The sequence below is a fragment of the Bos indicus genome, chromosome X, assembly GCF_029378745.1.
Source record: "Bos indicus isolate NIAB-ARS_2022 breed Sahiwal x Tharparkar chromosome X, NIAB-ARS_B.indTharparkar_mat_pri_1.0, whole genome shotgun sequence".
In the NCBI taxonomy this organism is placed as follows: domain Eukaryota; kingdom Metazoa; phylum Chordata; class Mammalia; order Artiodactyla; family Bovidae; genus Bos; species Bos indicus.
In genome coordinates this window covers 86288818-86308776 of record NC_091789.1, presented here as the reverse complement: position 1 = coordinate 86308776, position 19959 = coordinate 86288818, and the positions used below count along the sequence as shown (strand labels likewise).

Below are 19959 nucleotides of genomic sequence, written 5' to 3'. Positions count from 1 at the left end.
CCAACTCTCACATCCATACATGACCACTGGAAAAACCATAGCCTTGACTAGATCGATCTTTGTTGGCAAAGTAATGTCTCTGCTTTTGAATATGCTATCTAGGTTGGTCATAACTTTCCTTCCAAGGAGTAAGCATCTTTTAATTTCATGGCTGCAGTCACCATCTGCAGTGATTTTGGCACCCAAAAAAATAAAGTCTGACACTGTTTCCACTGTTTCCCCATCTATTTCCCATGAAGAATCTTCATACTACCGCACAATTGCACTCACTTCACTGCTAGTAAAGTAATGCTCAAAATTCTCCAAGCCAGGCTTCAGCAGTACGTGAGTCGTGAACTTCCAGATGTTCAGGCTGGTTTTAGAAAAGGCAGAGGAACCAGAGATCAAATTGCCAACATCTGCTGGATCATCAAAAAAGCAAGAGAGTTCCAGAAAAACATCTATTTCTGCTTTATTGACTATGCCAAATACTGTGTGGATCACAATAAACTGTGGAAAATTCTGAAAGAGATGGGAATACCAGACCACCTGACCTGCCTCTTGAGAAACCTATATTCAGGTCAGGAAGCAACAGTTAGAACTGGACATGGAACAACAGACTGGTTCCAAATAGGAAAAGGAGTACATCAAGGCTGTATATTGTCACCCTGCTTATTTAACTTCTATGTAGAGTACATCATGGGAAACGCTGGGCTGGAAGAAGCACAAGCTGGAATCAAGATTGCTGGAAGACATATCAATAACCTCAGATATGCAGATGACACCACCCTTATGGCAGAAAGTGCAGAAGAACTAAAAAGCCTCTTGATGAAGGTGAAAGAAGAGAGTGAAAAAGTTGGCTTAAAGCTCAACATTCAGAAAACGAAGATCATGGCATCTGGTCCCATCACTTCATGGGAAATAGATCGGGAAACAAAGCTGTAACTCCAGTACTTTGGCCACCTCATGTGAAGAGTTGACTCATTGGAAAAGACTCTGATGCTGGTAGGGATTGGGGACGACAGAGGATGAGATGCCTGGATGGCATCACCGACTCGATGGACATGAGTCTGAGTGAACTCTGGGAGTTGGTGATGGACAGGGAGGCCTGGCGTGCTGCGATTCATGGGGTCGCAAAGAGTCGGACACGACTGAGTGACTGAACTAAACTGAACTGAACTGAAGTTAATATATACTATATTTGTAACTTTTTGTATTCATTGACCATTTCTTTGTTTCTTTTTCTGTCTTCCACTCCTTTTCTGCCTTCTCTGGCTTTAATCAAACATTTTATATTGCTATGATTCCATTTTCTTTCCTCTTTTATATCAGTTATACTTATAAAAATGTTTAGTGGTTGCCCTAGAGTTTGAAATATATATTTATAACTTATCCAATATTACTTTCAAATAATATTATACCACTTCACAGGTAGTACAAGTACCTTATAGCAAAGTGTTTTCAATTCTTCCCCTGCATCCTTTATACCACAGCTGTTATTTGTTTCACTTATTCACAAGCTATAATCACTGAATACTTCTTTGCTTTTTATTTTATTATTTTGAGTGAACTATTATCTATTAAATTATTATCTATTAAACTATTAAGTTAAGTAGATAATATTCAGTGATTATAGCTTGTGAATAAGTGAAATTAAACTATTGTTAAACTATTAAATTATTATCTATAAACTATTATCTATTAAATCGATTAAGAATAAGTAAAATAAATAAAATATTTTATTTTACTTTTATTAAGTCCTTCTCTAATATTCTTTCTTTATGTAGATCCAAGTTTCTGACTTACGTAATTTTCCTTTTCTGAAGAACTTCTTTTAACATTTCTTATAAGACATGTCTCCTGGCAACAAATTCAATCAATTTTTGTTTGAGAAAGTCTTTATTTCAGCTTCATTTTTGAAGAATACTTTTGTTGGATACAGAATTCAAGCTTTTTTTTTTTCTTTAAGCACTTTAAATATTTGACTGCACTCTCTTGCTTTAATAATTTCTGAAGAGAAGCCAATGTAATTTTTTTTTACCCCTCTGCCTTCTTTACAAATTGTCTCTTTTTCTTTTATTTTCTGCAGTTTAAATATGATATGCCTAGTGGTCAGCATTTTGGTATTTGTCCTGCTTGATATTCTCTGAGTTTCTTGGATCTAAGGTTTGGTATCTGTCATTACTTATAGAAAACTCTTATTTGATATTACTTCAAATATTTCCTCTATTCCCTCCTCTCTCTTTCTTCTGGTATTCCTATTATGTGTATATACCCCATTTGTAATTGTACCACAGTCTTTGGATATGCTATTCCATCTTTTTCATTGCTTTTTTATCTCTGCATTTCATGTATGAAGTTTGTATTGACATCTTCAAGTTCACTAGCTCACTAATAGTGAGTTATTGTTGTTGTTGTTTTGGTTAGCCAATTTTATTTTTTAATTCTATTTATTTAAACTTAAAAAAGTGTTCACCCATTTCTCCTACCCCTCCCTCAGCCTTCACCTCTGGCAGCCACCAATCTGTTCTCTGTATCTATGCGCTTGGTTGGTTTGTTTGTTTGTTTATCTGTTTTTTAATGCCACATATAAGAGAGATCATATGGTATTTGAACTTCTCTGTCTGACTTATTTCACTTAGAATAATGCCCTCAAGGTCATTTGTGTTGTTGTCCATTCTTTTTTATGGCCAAGTAATATTCCATTGGCTTCCCTGGTGGCTCAGTGGTTAAAGAATCCGCCCGACAATGCTGGAGACATGGGTTCAATCCCCGGTCGTGGAAGATCCCACATGCTGAGGAGCAACTAAGTCCATGTACCACAACGACTGGCCCTGAGCTCTGGAACCCGGGAGCTGCAACTACTGAGCCCATGTGCTGCAGCTCCTGAAGCCCACACACCCTAGAGCCTGTGCTCCACAAGAACAGCCACTGCAATGAGAAGCCCACACACTGCAACTAAAGAGAAGCCCCTGCTCGCTGCAACTAGAGAAAAACCCTCACAGCAACAAAGACCCAGCACAGCCAAACATAAAAATAAGTTAAAAAAAAAAAAAAAAGAACCCGCCTGCCAATGTAGGAAACGTGTGTTCAAACCCTGGGTCAAGGAGATCCCCTGGAGGAGGGCATGGCAACCCACTCTACTATTCTTGCTTGGAGAATCCCCTGCACAGAGGAGCCTGGTGGGCTACAATCCACAGTGTCACAAAGAATCAGACATAACTGAAGCGAATTAACACGCATGCACACAGGCATGCTCCTTTGTATTTCTGTGATATCAGTTGTAGTATCTCCTCTTTCATTTCTGAGTCTGGTTCTGATGCTTGGTTTATCACTCCAGACTATGTTTTTACTATGCCTTGTAATTTTTGACTGAAAACCAGATATGATTTACTGGATAAAAGAAACTGAGTTAGGGAGGCCAGTAGTGTAAAGGTTTTATGTTCAACTAAGAGTTAATCTGGGCTTCCTAGGTGGCTCAATGGTAAAGAATCTGCTTTCCAAGCAGGAGACACAGTTTCGATCCCTGTGTCAGGAAGATCCCCTGGAAATCTTTAAGAGCACTTTAAATGGCAACCCACTCTAGTATTCTTGCCTGGGAAATCCCATAGACAGAGGAACCTGGTAGGCTACAGTCCATGGAGTTTAAAAGAGTCAGACACGATTTAGCAACTAAACAACAGCAACAAGAGTTAGTTTATGTTTACTCTTTGATGAAGCTGTGGTGTCAGAGGCTAAAATTGTCTCATTGTTCTTATATTAGTCTCTTCATGTGCTCTTTGATTATCCATAGAAACTTCGTAACTAGGGTCTAAGACTTCCAATGTTTTTAGTTGTTATTGTTCAGTCACTAAGTCACATCTGACTCTTGGCAACCCCATGGACTGCAGCACGCCAAGCTCCCCTGTCCTCCACTATTTCCTGGAGTTTGCTCAAACTCATGTCCATTGAATCAATGTGGCTATCTAACCATCTCATCCTTTGCTGCCCCCTTCTCCTTTTGCCTTCAATCTTTCCCGCATCTATGTCTTTTCCAGTGAGTCAGCTCTTAGCATCAGGTGGCCAAAGTATTGGAACCTCAGCATCAGTGCTTCCAATGAATATTCAGGGTTGACTTCCTTTAGGATTAACTGGTTTGATATTCTTTCAGTCCAAGGGACTCAAGAGTCTTCTCCAGCACCACAGTTCAAAAGCATCAGTTCTTCTGTGCTCAGCCTTCTTTATGGTCCAACTCTCACATCCATACATGACTACTAGAAAATCAGAGCTTTGGCTATATGGCCCTTTGTTGGTAAAATGATATCTCTGCTTTTTAATACACTATCTAGGTTTGTCATAGCTTTCCTTCCAAGGAGCAAGTGTCTTTTAATTTCAGGCTATAGTCACTGTCCACAATTATTATACAAGAGTGCTGTTAATGTGATGATAAAGTGTGAGTAGAGTGGAATCTACTCTACAGTGGGGCTTCCCTGGTGGCTCAGACAGTAAAGCATCTGCCTGCAATGCGGGAGACCCGGGTTCAATCCCTGGGTTGGGAAGATCCTCTGGAGAAGGAAATGGCACCCCACTCCAGTACTCTTGCCTGGAAAATTCCATGGATGGAGGAGCCTGGTAGGCTACAGTCCATGGGGTCACAAAGAGTCGGACACGACTGAGCAACTTCACTTTAACTTTCAGAGTGGAATCATTCATTAAACTTATGACTTAGTCTTAGGTCTCAATCTTTTAGTGTGCCTGAGTTGATTTTTCATTCTGTCTGCCCTCTGCTGGATAAGAATAAGAGGCTTATGGAAGCTTCCTGATGGGAGAGACTGACTGTGGGAAAACTGGGTCTTCTTCTGATGGGCGGGGCTGTGCTCAGTTCAGTTCAGTTGGCAGTTGTGTCCAACTCTTTGTGACCCCATGGACTGCAGCACTCCAGGCATCCCTGTCCATCACCAACTCCCGGAGCTTGCTCAAACTCATGTCCATCAAGTTGGTGATGCCATTCAACCATATCATCTTCTGTCATCCCCTTCTCCTCCTTCCTTCAATCTTTCCCAGCATCAGAGTCTTTTCCAGTGAGTCAGTTCTTCTCATCGGGTGGCCAAAGTATTGAAGCTTCAGCTTCAGCATCTGTCCTTCCTATGAATATTCAGGACTTATTTCCGTTAGGATGGACTGGTTGGATCTCCTTGCAGTCCTAGGGACCCTCAAGTGTCTTCTCCAACACCACAGTTCAAAAGCATCAATTCTTCAGTGCTCAGCTTTCCTTATGGTCCAACTCTCACATCCATACATGACTACTGGAAAAACCATAGCTTTGACTAGATGGACCTTTGTCAGCAAAGTAATGTCTCTGCTTTTTAATATGCTCTCTAGGATGGTCATAGCTTTTCTTCCAAGGAGCAAGTGTCTTTTAATTTCACACCTTCAGTCACCATCTGTGGTGATTTTAGAGCCCCCCAAAATAAAGTCTCACTGTTTCCATTGTTCCCCCCAAAATAAAGTCTCACTGTTTCCATTGTTTCCCCATCTATTTGCCATGAAGTGATGGGACCAGATGCCTTGATCTTCATTTTTTGAATGTTGAGCTTTAAGCCAACTCTTTCACTCTCCTCTTTCACTTTCATCTAGATGCTATTTAGTTCTTCTTTGCTTTCTGCCATAAAAGTGAAGGTGGTGTTATCTGCATATCTGAGGTTATTAATATTTCTCCCAGCAATCTTGATTGCAGCTTGTGCTTCATCCAGCCTGGCATTTCACATGATGTACTCTGCATATAAGTTAAATAAGCAGGGTGACAATATACAGCCTTGACATACTCCTTTCCCAATTTGGAACCAGTCCATTTTTCCATGTCTGGTTCTAACTGTTGCTTCTTGACCTGCATATAGATTCCTCAGGAGGCAGGTAAGGTAGTCTGGTTTTCCCATCTCTTTCAGAATTTTCCATAGTTTGTTGTGATCCACACAGTTAAAGGCTTTGGCATAGTCAGTAAAGCAGAAGTAGATGTTTTTCTGGAACTCACTTGCTTTTTTGATGATCCATTGGATATTGGCGGTTTGATCTCTGGTTCCTCTCTGCCTTTTCTAAATCCAGTTTGAACATCTGGAAGTTGTTCTGTTGCAGTCTGGCTTGGAGAAATTTAAGCATTACTTTGCTAGCATGTGAGATGAATGCAACTCTGCAGTAGTTTGAACATTCTTTGGCATTGCCTTTCTTTTAGATTGGAATGAAAACTGACCTTTTCCAGTCCTGTGGCCGCTGCTGAGTTTTCCAAATTTGCTGGCATATTGAGTGCAGCACTTTCACAGCATCATTTTAGGGCCATGCTCAATAAATCTTTAATCCAGTTTTCTGTTGATGGGCGGGGCTGTGTTCCCTCCCTGTTGTTTGGATGAGGGCAAACTATGGTAGTGTTAATGACCTCCTTCAAAAGGACTTGTGCACACCCTGTTGTGTTCAGTGTCCCTGACCCTGCAGCAGGCCACTGTTGACTCACGCCTCCACTGGAGACCTCCTGGACATTCACAGGCACGTCTGGCTCAGTCTCTTGTGATACTGATTCTCCTGGCTCCTGGTGTACACAAGGCTTTGTTTGTACCCTCCAAGAGTCTGTTTCCCCAGTCCTGTGGATGTTCTGTAATCAAATCCCACTGGCCTCCAAACTCAAATTGCCTGCGGGTTCTCAGTCACTTTGCTGGATACCCAGGTTGGGAATCTGTTGTGGGTCCTAGAGCTTTCTTAACATTACAAGAATTTATTTGTTATAATTGTCTGCCTGGCAGCTCTATGGTGGGGCTAATGGTGACCTCCTCCAAGAGGGCTTATGCCACACACTGCATGACCAAGGTCTACTGCAGCCAGATCCCCTGTCCCCAAAGCAGGCCACTGCTGACCTGTGCCTCTCAAACACTCAAAGGCAGGTCTGGCTCAGACTCAGTGGGGTCTCTGGTTCCTGGTATACACAAGGTTTTGTTTGAGCCCTCCAAGCATCCCTGGTGGATATGGGGTTTGATTCTAAATGCAATTTGGCTCCTCTTACATTCTTGATGGGGCTTCTTCTTTGCCCTTGGAAGTGTGGTATCTTTTCTTGGTGGGATCCAACATTCTCTTGTAGATGGTTGTTCAGCAGCAAGTTGCAACTTTGGAGTTCTTGCAGAAGATAAGTGCACGTCCTTCTACTCTGCCATCTTGGTAAGTCCAAGCAAGGCTTCAACAGAGAACTTGTAGATGTTCAAGCTGAATTTAGAAAAGGCAGAGGAACCAGAGATCAAATTGCCAACATCCGTTGGATCATAGAAAAGGCAAGAGAATTCCAGAAAAACATCTACTTCTGCTTTATTGATTATGCCAAAGCCTTTGATGGTGGATCACAACAACCTGTGGAAATTTTTTCAAGAGATGGAAATACCAGACCACCTTACCTGCCTCCTGAGGAATCTATATGCAGGTCAAGAAGCAACAGTTGGAACTGGACATGGAACAACAGACTAGTTCCAAATTGGGAAAGGAGTACGTCAAGGCTGTATATTGTCACCCTGCTTATTTAACTTTTATATGCAGAGTACATCATGTGAAATGCCAGGCTGGATGAAGTACAAGCTGGAATCAAGATTGCTGGGAGAAATATTAATAACCTCAGATATGCAGATAACACCACCTTCACTTTTATGGCAGAAAGCAAAGAAGAACTAAATAGCATCTAGATGAAAGTGAAAGAGGAGAGTGAAAGAGTTGGCTTAAAGCTCAACATTCAAAAAACGAAGATCAAGGTATCTGGTCCCATCACTTCATGGCAAATAGATGGGGAAACAATGGAAACAGTGAGAGACTTTATTTTGAGGGGCTCCAAAATCACTGCAGATGGTGACTGCAGCCATGAAATTAAAAGACACTTGCTCCTTGGAAGAAAAGCTATGACCATCCTAGAGAGCATATTAAAAAGCAGAGACATTACTTTGCTGACAAAGGTCCATCTAGTCAAAGCTATGGTTTTTCCAGTAGTCATGTATGGATGTGAGAGTTGGACCATAAGGAAAGCTGAGCACTGAAGAATTGATGCTTTTGAACTGTGGTGTTGGAGAAGACACTTGAGGGTCCCTAGGACTGCAAGGAGATCCAACCAGTCCATCCTAAAGGAAATAAGTCCTGAATATTCATTGGAGGGACTGATGCTGAAGCTGAAGTTCCAGTACTGAACTACATGCATCCAGGCCACTGATGCAAAGAACTGACTCATGGGAAAGACTCTGATACTGGGAAAGATTGAAGGCGGGAGGGAAGGGGGATGACAGAAGATGAGATGGTTGGATGGGATCACTGAGTCGATGAACATGAGTTTGAGCAAGCTCCGGGAGCTGGTGATGGACAGGGATGCCTGGCCTGCTGCAGTCCATGGGATCCCAAAGAGTCGGACACAACTGAGCAACTGAACTGCACTGAACTGAGTTGGGTATTTCCTACCCCCCACCTCAGTATGCCTCTGGTAAAACCTCAGTCAGTTAGACTCTAATAAAAGTTTTCCTTGAGGGCAGGCGTTGTTAAAGATAATAGGTCCAGATATATTTCAAAATGGCTGCTTTCCTCTCCCCTTGCTAGAGGCACAAGAGCATTTTTCTCCAGTCTTCATAGTGAGAACCTTGTAGTGCTCTTGAAAGTAAAGCACATGAAAGTGTGGGGAACCCCCTAAGACTGAACCTTCCGAGGACTTTTATCCCTTGATCTACTTGGTCCACACTGAGCACCTAGCAATCTTTTTATTATAGTTTTAAAGTGTTCTTACTGATACCGACTTCAGGTACAGGCTTCTATTCCTAGTCAGCCATAAGTCTCTGTATCCACTAGTCTGTCTCTCCATCTTATAGAACAGCAATTTGCCTTGGGACTTCACTTCTCTGATGGATCTAAGAAGTAGTGATTTTAAGTTTGTTCAGCTTTTTTCTTATTGTGAGTATGGGAATGATGGCTTCCAAGAACTTGATGTGTGAAACCAGAAAGTGGAAGTATATACGTTTATTTTTTAATTTCAAAGCACATCTAGAAAAACATGAATCTTTCAAGTTTCAGCTTACCTGAAAATATGTAGAAGCTGTGTGACTTTGTGCAATTAACTTAATCCATCTCTTCATCTATAAAATAAGCATAATAATGCCTATTTTGCTGGATTGTTATAAGACCTAAATGAGATATGCTAAGCATCTAGCACAGTGCATGGCTCATATATATTCAATAAATGTTAACTTTAATTACAATGTCATTTATCTTCATCAGAATCCTAGGCTTGAATAGAGACAAAGTGTACAAAGTATTCCCTAATTTAGAAGTTAAAGAATCAGAAGAAAATGGAACACTTGCCTTATGATCAGTTTGTGATTGAGTCACAACTAGACTCAGGCTAGGACTGCTGCCAGCTTCCATGGCCCTGATGTGGTTACAAGACTCCGTTTTCTTAATATCAGAGCACATAGCTTGCCCACATTAATCAAAACCTGTCACATCTCAAATTTACTCCTATAAAAGCAATCTCAGCGACTGCACACCTGTCCGTCCCACTCTGATGTATTTGTGGGTTTTGCCTGCAGAAACCATGATGGTTCCAAGTACAGGGTATTAGAATGATAGAGAAATGTAGCCTGTTACCATGGAAACAGACATGTGACACCAATAGTGCTCTGAGTAGGCATGTAAAAGGTTCTGAAGCATATAGAGAAAATAAGTCAACATATCTAAAAAGATACAGAACTGAGCAGAGGTTACTGCTTTTTTCCTAGGTCAAGGTATTCATATCTAACATGGGATAGTTCTAGCTCCCTGGTTTTTTCTCTCTAGAAGATGGAAAACCACAATGACCTCAAGCAAAAGAAATGAGAATGGTTGATATAGAACCGGAACTTGGGGGAAAGGGAGGGAGGCTCAAGCTGCTGCTGCTGCTAAGTCGCTTCAGTCATGTCCGACTCTATGCGACTCCATAGACGGCAGCCCACCAGGCTCCTCCATCCATGGGATTTTCCAGGCAAGAGTACTGGAGTGGGGTGCCATTGCCTTCTCAGGGGAGGCTCAAGAGGAAGGTGATATATGTATAATTAGGCTGATTTTCATTGTTGTACGTCAGAAACCAAAACAACATTGTGAAGCAATTTTCCTCTGATTAAAGTTTTTTTTTTAATTAAAAAAAAATGAACCAGGATTAATAGGACCATGTTGAAACTCATAAGAATTATTTACTGGCTATGGTGAGCTATATTAGAAAAAGAAGGAACTCCTTCCTGTATTGTTGAAATGATGTACTCACTAGCACCTATGGGAAGTGTGATACAATCTAAGGACAATCTTGTCTATACTTTTTTATCCTCATTTTTTTCAAGGGATATGCCAAATGTTCAGTGAGCAGATAGAAGCAAGTGGAAGATGAGCCTTGAGCGCTTGTAGCTCTCAGCCCTCTTCATACCATGGCCATTTCGGAAAATAAAGATAAAAATTTTATCCCATCACTTCATGGCAAATAGATGGGGAAACAATGGAAACAGTGGCAGACTTTATTTTGTGGGGCTCCAAAATCACTGCAGATGGTGACTGCAGCCATGAAATTAAAAGACGCTTACTCCTTGGAAAAAAATTTATGACCAACCTAGACACCGTATTAAAAAGCAGAGACGTTACTTTGTCAACAAAGGTCCGTCTAGTCAAGGCTGTGGTTTTTCCAGTAGTCATGTATGGATGTGAGAGTTGGGCTATAAAAAAAACTGAGCGCTGAAGAATTGATGCTTTTGAACTGTGGTGTTGGAGAAGACTCTGGAGAGTCCCTTGGACTGCAAGATCAAACCAGTCCATCCTCAAGGAAATCAGTCCTGAATATTCATTGGAAAGACTGATGTTGAAGCTGAAACTCCAATACTTTGGCCACCTCATACAAAGAGCTGACTCATTTGAAAAGACCCTGATGCTGGGAAAAATTGAAGGTGGGAGGAGAAGGGGATGACAGAAGATGAGATGGTTGAATGGCATCACGGACTTAATGGACATGAGTTTGAGTAAATTCCAGGAGTTGGTGATGGACAGGGAGGCCAGGCATGCTGCAGTCAATGGGGGTCACAAAGAGTCGGACACAACTTAGCGACTAAACTGAAATGAACTTACCTCACACAATATACCAAATCTATTCCAGATTAATTAAAATATTTAAATATAAAAAATGAAATTAGGAAAGAACCAGAAAAAATACAAAGAGTTACCTATGTAATGCTCATATATCCAAATTTAAAATGACAATGTAGAAATATAGTTACTGACATAGAAGAAAGGTATCAAGCAACAGATCCCATTTTGTGCAAATACCTATTTATATGCATAGAAAATTTCTAGATATGCATAAAGTGTTAATAGAGGTTGTTTGTGAGTAGTTTTTTAAACTATTTTTTCCTTTTTGCTCCTCTTTTCTATGTATGTATATATGCATGCATTTACATATGTGTAGTAAGTAGATATTTCTGGTAAAAAAATAATAGAAGTTAATGAAAAATTCTTAGCTTCCCTTTCCCTACTTTTCCTTGTATGGTCAAACTTCCTCCAGGAATTTATTTTCCTCAACTAACCAGTATAATTCCTTAATTCTCCCCCTTTAGTACTTTCCCATTCAACTGTAAGTTCTCTGAGAATAGACTTGTTTCATTATTTACTGTTCTTCCTTCCTAGGCATGCTCAGTAAGAACTGGTTGCATGGTGATCATCTAATTTTCTCAAAGCCTGCTTCAAACTCTTACGTAACAGTGAAGTTAAAGTTGTTCAGTCATGTCCGACTCTTGGCAACCCCATGGACTATACAGTCCATGGAATTCTACAGGCCAGAATACTGGAGTAGGTAGCCATTCCCTTCTCCAGGGGATCTTCCCAACCCAGGGATTGAACCCAGGTCTCCTGCATTGCAGGCAGATTCTTTACTGGCTGAGCCACAAGGGAAGCCCTACAACTGGAGTGGGTAGTCTATCCCTTCTCCAGTGGCTCTTCCCCACCCAGGAATCATACTGGGTCTCCTGCATTGCAGGCGGATTCTTTACCAACTGAGCTATCAGGGAAGCCTACAGTGTAACAGTAGTAACCTTTTAACCAGCTAAAATGGTCAGAAGCTTGGCCAGGGCTAACACAATCTGTCTATGAGGGCACTGTCTGCAATGGCTGTCATCTCACTGGTCTCCCAGGCTGAGGTAACCAACTAGTTAGCTGATAGCTTGTTGATGGGATTAGGCCTTTCTATGTAAAGTGAAAGTGAAGTCGCTTAGTCGTGTCCGACTCTTTGCAACCCATGGACTGTAGCCCATCAAGCTCCTCCATCTATGGGATTCTCCAGGCAAGAATACTGGAGTGGGTTGCCATTTCCTTCTCCACTTTCTATGTAAATCCCTCCCCAAATAGCTTTCTTGTTCAAGAATGTGGCCCTTCTCAAGCTGCCTCTTATTTAATAAAATCTGTCTAGCTGTGCTTCCTTGCCAGAACCTCTGTGTACAATCTCAGTGCTGTTAAAAACAAACATAAAAGATAGGCAGTAAAGACACTGGGAGGAGAAAGAGAAAAAATGAGGATAGAAGAGTGGAGGATCATGACCTTAAATGCAGCAGGTTGCTAAACCCAACCATAAACATTCCCTGCACATAATAATATCTACAGTTGCACGTGAAATTATTTTGCCAGGAAAGTCTACACAGACATTGGTTTTCAAGGGACTGATGGCCACACTGGCAGCCCTCCAAGTTAGAGACTTTACTGACTTCTGATTGAGTCTGCTTAGACAGAATCTTTGATAGAGTGAGCTCTTACTAGTAAAGATCATTCAGGCTTGTTGCAAGAATAAAATGAGATGACAGATGGAAATATGTTTTATAGTCTATAAAACAATGTACAACAAATGCTTGATGTTCTTGTGAGCTCCTGAGGGCACTGACAGGGGTTTAATGTGGTCCAGTAGAGTCTTCATGGGCGTTTGGAACAGATTTCAAATACCTGCATCTAAAGAAAATGAAACCCCCCTACAGAATGAAGTGAATTGTGTCCCCAGGAGGGAAAAACATGCCTGCACGTCTGGAGACAGCTGAACTGTGTATGTCTGAGGAATGATTGTTCCCTAACTATATGAAAAAAGCCTTGGGTTTTCTGAGTGCCCTCAATTGATTAGAATTGTTTTCTTTAGAAGTAATTCCCCAGAAAATGCTTGTGATTTCATTGTTGGTGAAACTGTTGACACTTCTTTTAAAGTGTCTGTTAACTTATGATAAATTACAGTAGGCGTTCATGTGGCCCCCATGTGGATGTATTATGGCTGCACTGCTTGAGTAACTAACAATTTAAATAACAGCAAGGAAGGGACTAAAAAGTAAACTGCTACTGCTCTGCTCCTTCCATGAAAATGACCCTTTTTTCCTTCAAGCTTCAACACGAGATTTCATATCAGTTCCTGACCTAAATGTGTGTCTCAGGACTTGCACAATTAATGGAATGCCGTCCTAAGGTTGTTGAGTTCTGCATTTCTGCACATTTCATTTTTATGGAGAAGTACTCATTCCCTCACTCCAAAGACTAAGCCTGAAAGATTTTTCTCCCTAGGAAAGAATCTTCCTTGTAACTTCATTGTTACAACAGTCAGAGACAGATTGGGGAGGTCTGATAGTTGTTAGATGCCTTGCCAATAACCTGACTCTCAGTTTGGGGCTCCCTCAAATTTGCAGTTTCTTAGTGGTTCCTCCTGTGAACATCTTGAAGAATACACACTGTTAATTTGCAGTGACTTAAATTTCCATTTTTTCTTTTTAATAGGTCCTGTTAAAAACAAGAAAAAGGGTAAGTCAATCTCTTGATTTTATAAAATTACCGCCATGTCTTTTCTAAAATTAGAAGAAAAAAATCAAGGGAGAAGGATTTTTATTCTCTTTCAGTGCTGTTTGTCCATTAGTTTACTCAGTTACATGTGATCTTCTTGAGTACTATAGCTTCCAGGGAATGAGAAATATCTGTCATTTTTCAGTGATTATCTATTAAAGATAGAATTGCTTCTTAGCAACTTATGAAAGTTGTTTTTGCTTTTCTTTCTTGCTCCCTCTTCCATACAATTCATTTTACCTCTCTTTCCTTCATTCTTCCTTACTCTTTCCCCTGACCTTCTCTTTTCTCTTTTTTTCCCCCTCCTTTATCAAATCAATGACCAGGTATGAATGATGTCCTGAGAGATGTCAGTACCCTCTTTTTTGGCCTAAAAGCTATCCCTCGCCTATTTCTCAAGTAGTCAGGGAAGATATTTCTTGCTCTGGCATTTCAGTATATTCTTTATGATGGAAAAACTTGGCTATAGTAGTACCTTGACCTTTTAGTCTTTTCCAAGAAGCTTCTAGTTGAGCGAATCCATTGTACTATTGCTGGGTCTGTAAGTCTCCAGTGTGCTTGCAATGGGAATGACCCATGAGTTTGTACAAGAGCTTGCCTGCTTGAAAAGAAGAACCCAGTGACAGATAGGTTCCAAAAGACGGGACCAGGCGAACCTATGGTTCACTCCTTAGGACTAAGAAACCCAACCTTGAAACCAGTTTTAAGTACCTCTTTGTTTTTGTGTTCTGTCCTGGGAGGAAAATAGAGTGAAATTTATGATTTTTCATTAAAATATTCTAAGTGAAATAATTCTGTTAACATTTCTGGGGCTTTATAGAATATATTATCAACCCCAGATTAGACCCAAAACACTGGCTTCAGCTGCCTCCTGACACTTCTCTGAGCACTAGGGTGCTCCAGTGGCTTGAGGTGCCATGGCTCACTTGGGAAACTTGTGTCCCTGTTGAATAGAGGCTGAGGAGTGGCCTGGCCCCTGAGGACCTGAGCTGAGCAAAATTGGGAAATAGCCAGAGAACTGGAGTCAGTGAAGAAACATTTCTCTGTGGGGCCTGGGCATTCACTGAGCTATTCTGTCTTTTAAGAAAGTAAATTTGACTTGCAAGTGTGTAGTTTTCTGTTCTTGTCAGATCCCTTTAAGACAGAAATTTTAACAAACCTAGAAAGCTCCCCTGGCCTGGACAGTGACACCCTCTGCTCCTAACACAAGCCCAGGGGTGACTTCTTTTTTTTAATAGGTAGCCTCAAGAGTACTTTGTAATGATAGCTACTAGGGGTTTTTCCCTACTCACTCATTCACTAGACAGTGAATAAGCATCAACTGAGATACAGAGATGAAGATGAATGGTTTCTGCCCCCAAAATCTCCCAGTGTAGTGGAATCATGGAAGAACACACAAATAATTGCATTATAGTATTTAAAAATTCAATCACAGAAGCATGAGCAGGGTGCTGGGGAGAGCACAGAGAAAGAACAAGTAGTTCTCCCTGGGGGGTGAGATACCACATCTCAGAGAAAATATTATCTAACCTGGACTTTGAAGGATGAGGGGGGAAAAGAGAAGGGGAGGAACATTCTAGCAAAGAGAACTGGCAGGTCTCAGAGGTATGAAAGAACACATCATATCTGGGGAAACAGCAAGTAGGCTAGTGATTTACCAAAATACAGGGCATGTGTGTGGTGGGGAACAGCACCCGGTTCAGTGTCATCCAAGGGATGACCCCGAGAGAACACTCTTGGCAGTGGTAATAGAAGGCAATTGTCTAGGTGAGAAGCTCTGGAATTACAAACTCAGGAGATCCCAAAGCTTCTGGCAGTGACTCAGATCGCTGCCCAGCACTACTACCTGGTACATGGGCCATTGTTGGGAACAGAATGCAGATGGGCCTTAAACATTTGCCTTGGCTAAAAGTGATTTAGAAGCCATTTAATACAGATTCCCTTGGATACAATGAGTAGGCACGTGCCTGAAGAGGTAAATTGATTTGCTCATTTCGTGTCCATCCTTTAATGGAATTTTCCCCCTCCAATAACTCTCTCTCCCCGCTCTTAGTTCATTCTGTCAACAATTTGAGTGTCACTAAAAAAATGTGTATATTCTTCCATCTAAGACTACACAGGGTAACTTGAGACGTACAAAAGTCTCTGGGCTTTTACATCATGAAGTGCTCTGTTAAGGTAAGGAAATCCAGACAAGGAATGCAGTACTCTAAAGTCATCCTCTTAGTCCAGGGGTCATTTTGTGCATGCTTCTCTCTGGGCCAATTTTCTATAAGGATGCAAAGATGAGAAGCACACTTGCCTAAACCTGGTTGCAGAGAAGCAAAGACCACCAGCTGCAGAACTAGATCCCAGTAGGAGCTATTTCCCAGATTCCTTCTAGCATTTTCGTAAGTGAACATTCTCTGTTTACACTGCAGCCAGTATTCTCTTTCACTGGAGGAGTTTCTGGCTCTGATTCTTCCAAAATTGCATTAATAATCACAGGAGACTCACAGTCTTGATACTGAAGTTCACACTACCCACAGAACTCCCTCTAGCTCAAAAACCACTGTTAGGCCTAGAAATTCTGGGACAGGAGACAGCCTACTATGCACCATCCCATGTGTCTGTGCCACCCAGAAAAGAATGAGAGAGAAGCAGACTTTATAATCAAACTAGGGAAGTCTCCTGACTCTCGGTGGGGTGAGTCAGTCCTCCTTATGGAACCTCAGTCTTGCGAGGAAACTTAGAAAAATCATTGAAGCCAAGCTCCTCATTTCACTGATGGAGAAACTAAGGCTCAGGGAAAAGAAGGAATTTGCCCAAAGTATATGTCCATGGCAGAGCTGAGGCTTACAGACTTATCTCCCGACTACAGATTCCCTATTTTTTCCACTACACTAGGTGGAATTGAAACTTGGGCACTGAATAAGCCTGACTTGGAATCTGCCCAAATCTGCAGGGAGATGGCTTTCCTGTTCAGCATCTTAAAATTGGCTAGATCTCATAACTGGGCAGATTCAATCTTTTGCTGCTAAGTGCAGGGAAAATGCTAAAACTCCTGCCTCTCCCTGGGAGAAAAGTTCTCTGTACTTTCCTTACTTTCCTCCCTGGGGAAGGGGCCCCACAATGACCTTGTTGTTTCATTGTAAATGCAGATGTGGTTAGACATGGACAACTGACCTCTTGAGTGGCGTTGCCATGGGGATTGGGTTTCTTGAGCACGGCATTCTCCTTAAAAGAGAACCTGATGAATCAGAACAGGATTCTCTAGCCTGCGAGTCCAGGAAGCCAGAAGGCAGTTTCAGGAAAGAGGTATTTAAGTGAGACTTGATGGGGTTATATTTTAAAAGGAAGAAAGTATCACAAGTGAAGACACCACGATAGAGGCTGGGGAAAGGCTCCCATTCCTGGGACTTCCACAAGACTGTGAAAAGGCAGGGAAGTAAGGAAGCAGCCACCCTCCTGTGACCACCTGCAGTTCTTGAATTGGACTGCACAGAGCAGAGGAGGTAAACAGGAGGCACTGGAGCTTTCGGTTCAAGGCCACAGTTAGGACTTGGTTAACGTAGTTCTGGTGGGAATATAGGAAGGACTGGGATGTGGAATAGGAAGGCTGAGACTGCTCTGAAAAGAGAGCAAGGAGGAAATGGGGAGGATCTGGTGGCTTGATTAATAATTCATTCAAGAATAGGGCCTCTGAGGAAAGAAAACTCTGGGAAGCTAGATTATTTAGCCTATAAAAATAGAAGTTGATCGGTGACAGTGTCCTTGAGCACATTAGGGTTGTTGTGTGGATGATGGCAACTATTCTTTTCTATCTATACAAACAATAGAATAAGAGCTTAAACTTCCACAGGAGGAATTTCAGTTCAATATACAGAAGAACTTCCTAACAGTGAGGGGGTGATAAACATTGGAACATGTTACCAAGGGATTCTGCAAAATTTCCTTTCCCAGAGCTCTTTAAAAATAGGGTTTAGAGAGGTCAGCTGAGAAAGCAAAACCTGCCTGCTGCTTCCTCCACAGCTCAGCTCCCTCTGGTCTCCACCACCCCTTCTTTCCTTATGTTACTTGAGCCTTCTCTCTCTCCTTCTCTCCTCCCTCCCCCCACCACCTCTCATCTTCCCAGACTCCTTCCAATTCTACTTTCCAGCCTTCATCCCAAGCTCAAGTCCCTGTACATCCTGACTCCTACAGGAAGCCTTCCTGGAACTGATAGCCTTCCTAAGGTCAAGCTGGCCTCCTAGCTTGCTCACCTCATCCACATCAAGTCCACCAACCTGGATAGTAAACATGAGAGCCATGCTCTGCAACAATAGCCCAGTTCTCAATTCCAAAAAGTGGCCCACTTTTTAAGGTCTACCCACTTGGTGATTCTGATCCTTTGGACTTAGCCAAACTGCAACCCCCTTTCTGAAGCCTTCCCTGACCTCTCCAGCATTTTGTCCCTACAATTAATGCAACACTTCTACTGTCCTGTGGCTGTGTCTGTTTCCACACAAGACCAAGTTCCTTGAGGGTCATTATTTCTTCAAACCCAGCCTGTAAATGCTGATTCATGAAACACAAAGTGTGTGTGTGTGTGTGTGTGTGTGTGTGTGTGTGTGTGTGTGAGAGAGATGTGTGATAAAAGTATCCACCTCTTTAAGAGCAGGAACTCCCAGAGGGCCAACTTTGTGTCATGAGAAAGCTGTGGAACTCCTGACAGTATACTCAGTCAATAATTATAAATGTGATACTGAATCTCATCTTTCAGGAAAGAAGGCAGGGCCTCCTGGACCCAATGGCCCCCCAGGACCTCCAGGACCTCCAGGACCCCAAGGACCCCCAGGGATTCCAGGGATTCCTGGGATTCCAGGAACAACTGTTATGGGACCACCTGGCCCTCCAGGTCCTCCTGGTCCTCAAGGACCCCCTGGCCTCCAAGGACCTTCTGGTGAGTTCCTCTATCTCTCCACCGTCCTAGGCTCCTTAAAAGTTCTCTAGTAGAACAGGAGCAGGTGATCCCAAGAGTAGTTTAAAATGATGGTGTGTGGTCTCCTTGCTCAGTGGAGAGCTAGGAATTGGACAAGCCAGTAGAGCCTGCCCTGCTCTAACTTCTTATTTATGGGGCTTCCCAGGAGGTGCTAGTGGTAAAAAATCTGCCTGCTAATGCAGAAGATGTAAGAGACACTGGTTTGATTCCTGGATCAGGAAGATTCTCTGGAGGAGGGCCTGGCAACCCACTCCAGTGTTCTTGCCTGGAGAATCCCATGGACAGAGGAACCTGGTGGGCTACAGTCCTTAGGGTCGCAAAGAGTCGGACACAACCGATGGTTGTGATCTCAGTGGAGAGCTAGGAATTGAACAAGTCAGTAGGGCCTGCCTTGCTCTAACTTCGTATTTATACCAACCTGTCAAGGAAGAGATACCTGTTCTTGACCTGTGGATTTTTTCTCCTGATTTCCAGCATCTAGCTTCACATACTGATGTTTGATTAGAAAAAGGCAAAGGGGAGGAATGGGCTTCCCTAGTGGCTCCCAGGTAAAGAACTCACCTGCCAGTGCAGGAGATGCAGGTTCAATCCCTGGTCCGGGAAGATCCCCTAGAGATGGAAATGGTAACCCACTCCAGTATTCTTGCCTGGGAAATCCCATGGACAGAGGAGCCCAATGGGCTACAGTCCATGGGGTCACAAAGAGTCAGACACAACTTAGCGACTAAATAATAACAACAACATGGAGAGGAATGTTGGGGGCTGGACAGAATGACAAGCCCTGGAGTAGTCTCATCCCATGAACTCTGAAATGCCTTTCCCATAGAGGTAGACCAGTAGTCACTGATAATCAAGGAGTTGGAAACTTATGAGTCACTCAGGCTGTGGAAGAAGCAGACACAGGCACCAAGACCAACCTGTTGCGGAACCAAGTGCTTATTGTGCTACACCCTTCCCCTACCACGTTGTCCATTCAAATAGCATTTAATCTCTTTGCACCTTTCCCCTTGGGCCCAGAAGGCCATCCCAAAGGTATAAATGCAGATCCAAACCTGCCTAATCAGAGTTGACAGAAGTCAAACTGCCTGGGCTTAGGTCAGTTGCTATTTCCTTCTCCTGCTCCCCTCTTGTGTCTTGGTGCTTTTACAGAAATGGACTCTTCACAGCTG

At 42.3% G+C, this 19959-nt stretch overlaps 1 protein-coding gene across 4 annotated transcripts in view; it reads left to right on the top strand.

Moving 5' to 3' along the window:
- The window catches only part of EDA (ectodysplasin A), a 397326-nt gene that overhangs the window by 366941 nt on the left and 10426 nt on the right, over nt 1-19959 (top strand). For all 4 annotated transcript variants that reach the window (XM_070784631.1, XM_070784630.1, XM_070784629.1 and 1 more), the window contains exons 3-4: nt 13768-13791; nt 18572-18751. In XM_070784631.1, coding sequence (XP_070640732.1) covers nt 13768-13791; nt 18572-18751 — 204 coding nt within the window. The remainder of the gene's footprint in view (nt 1-13767; nt 13792-18571; nt 18752-19959) is intronic.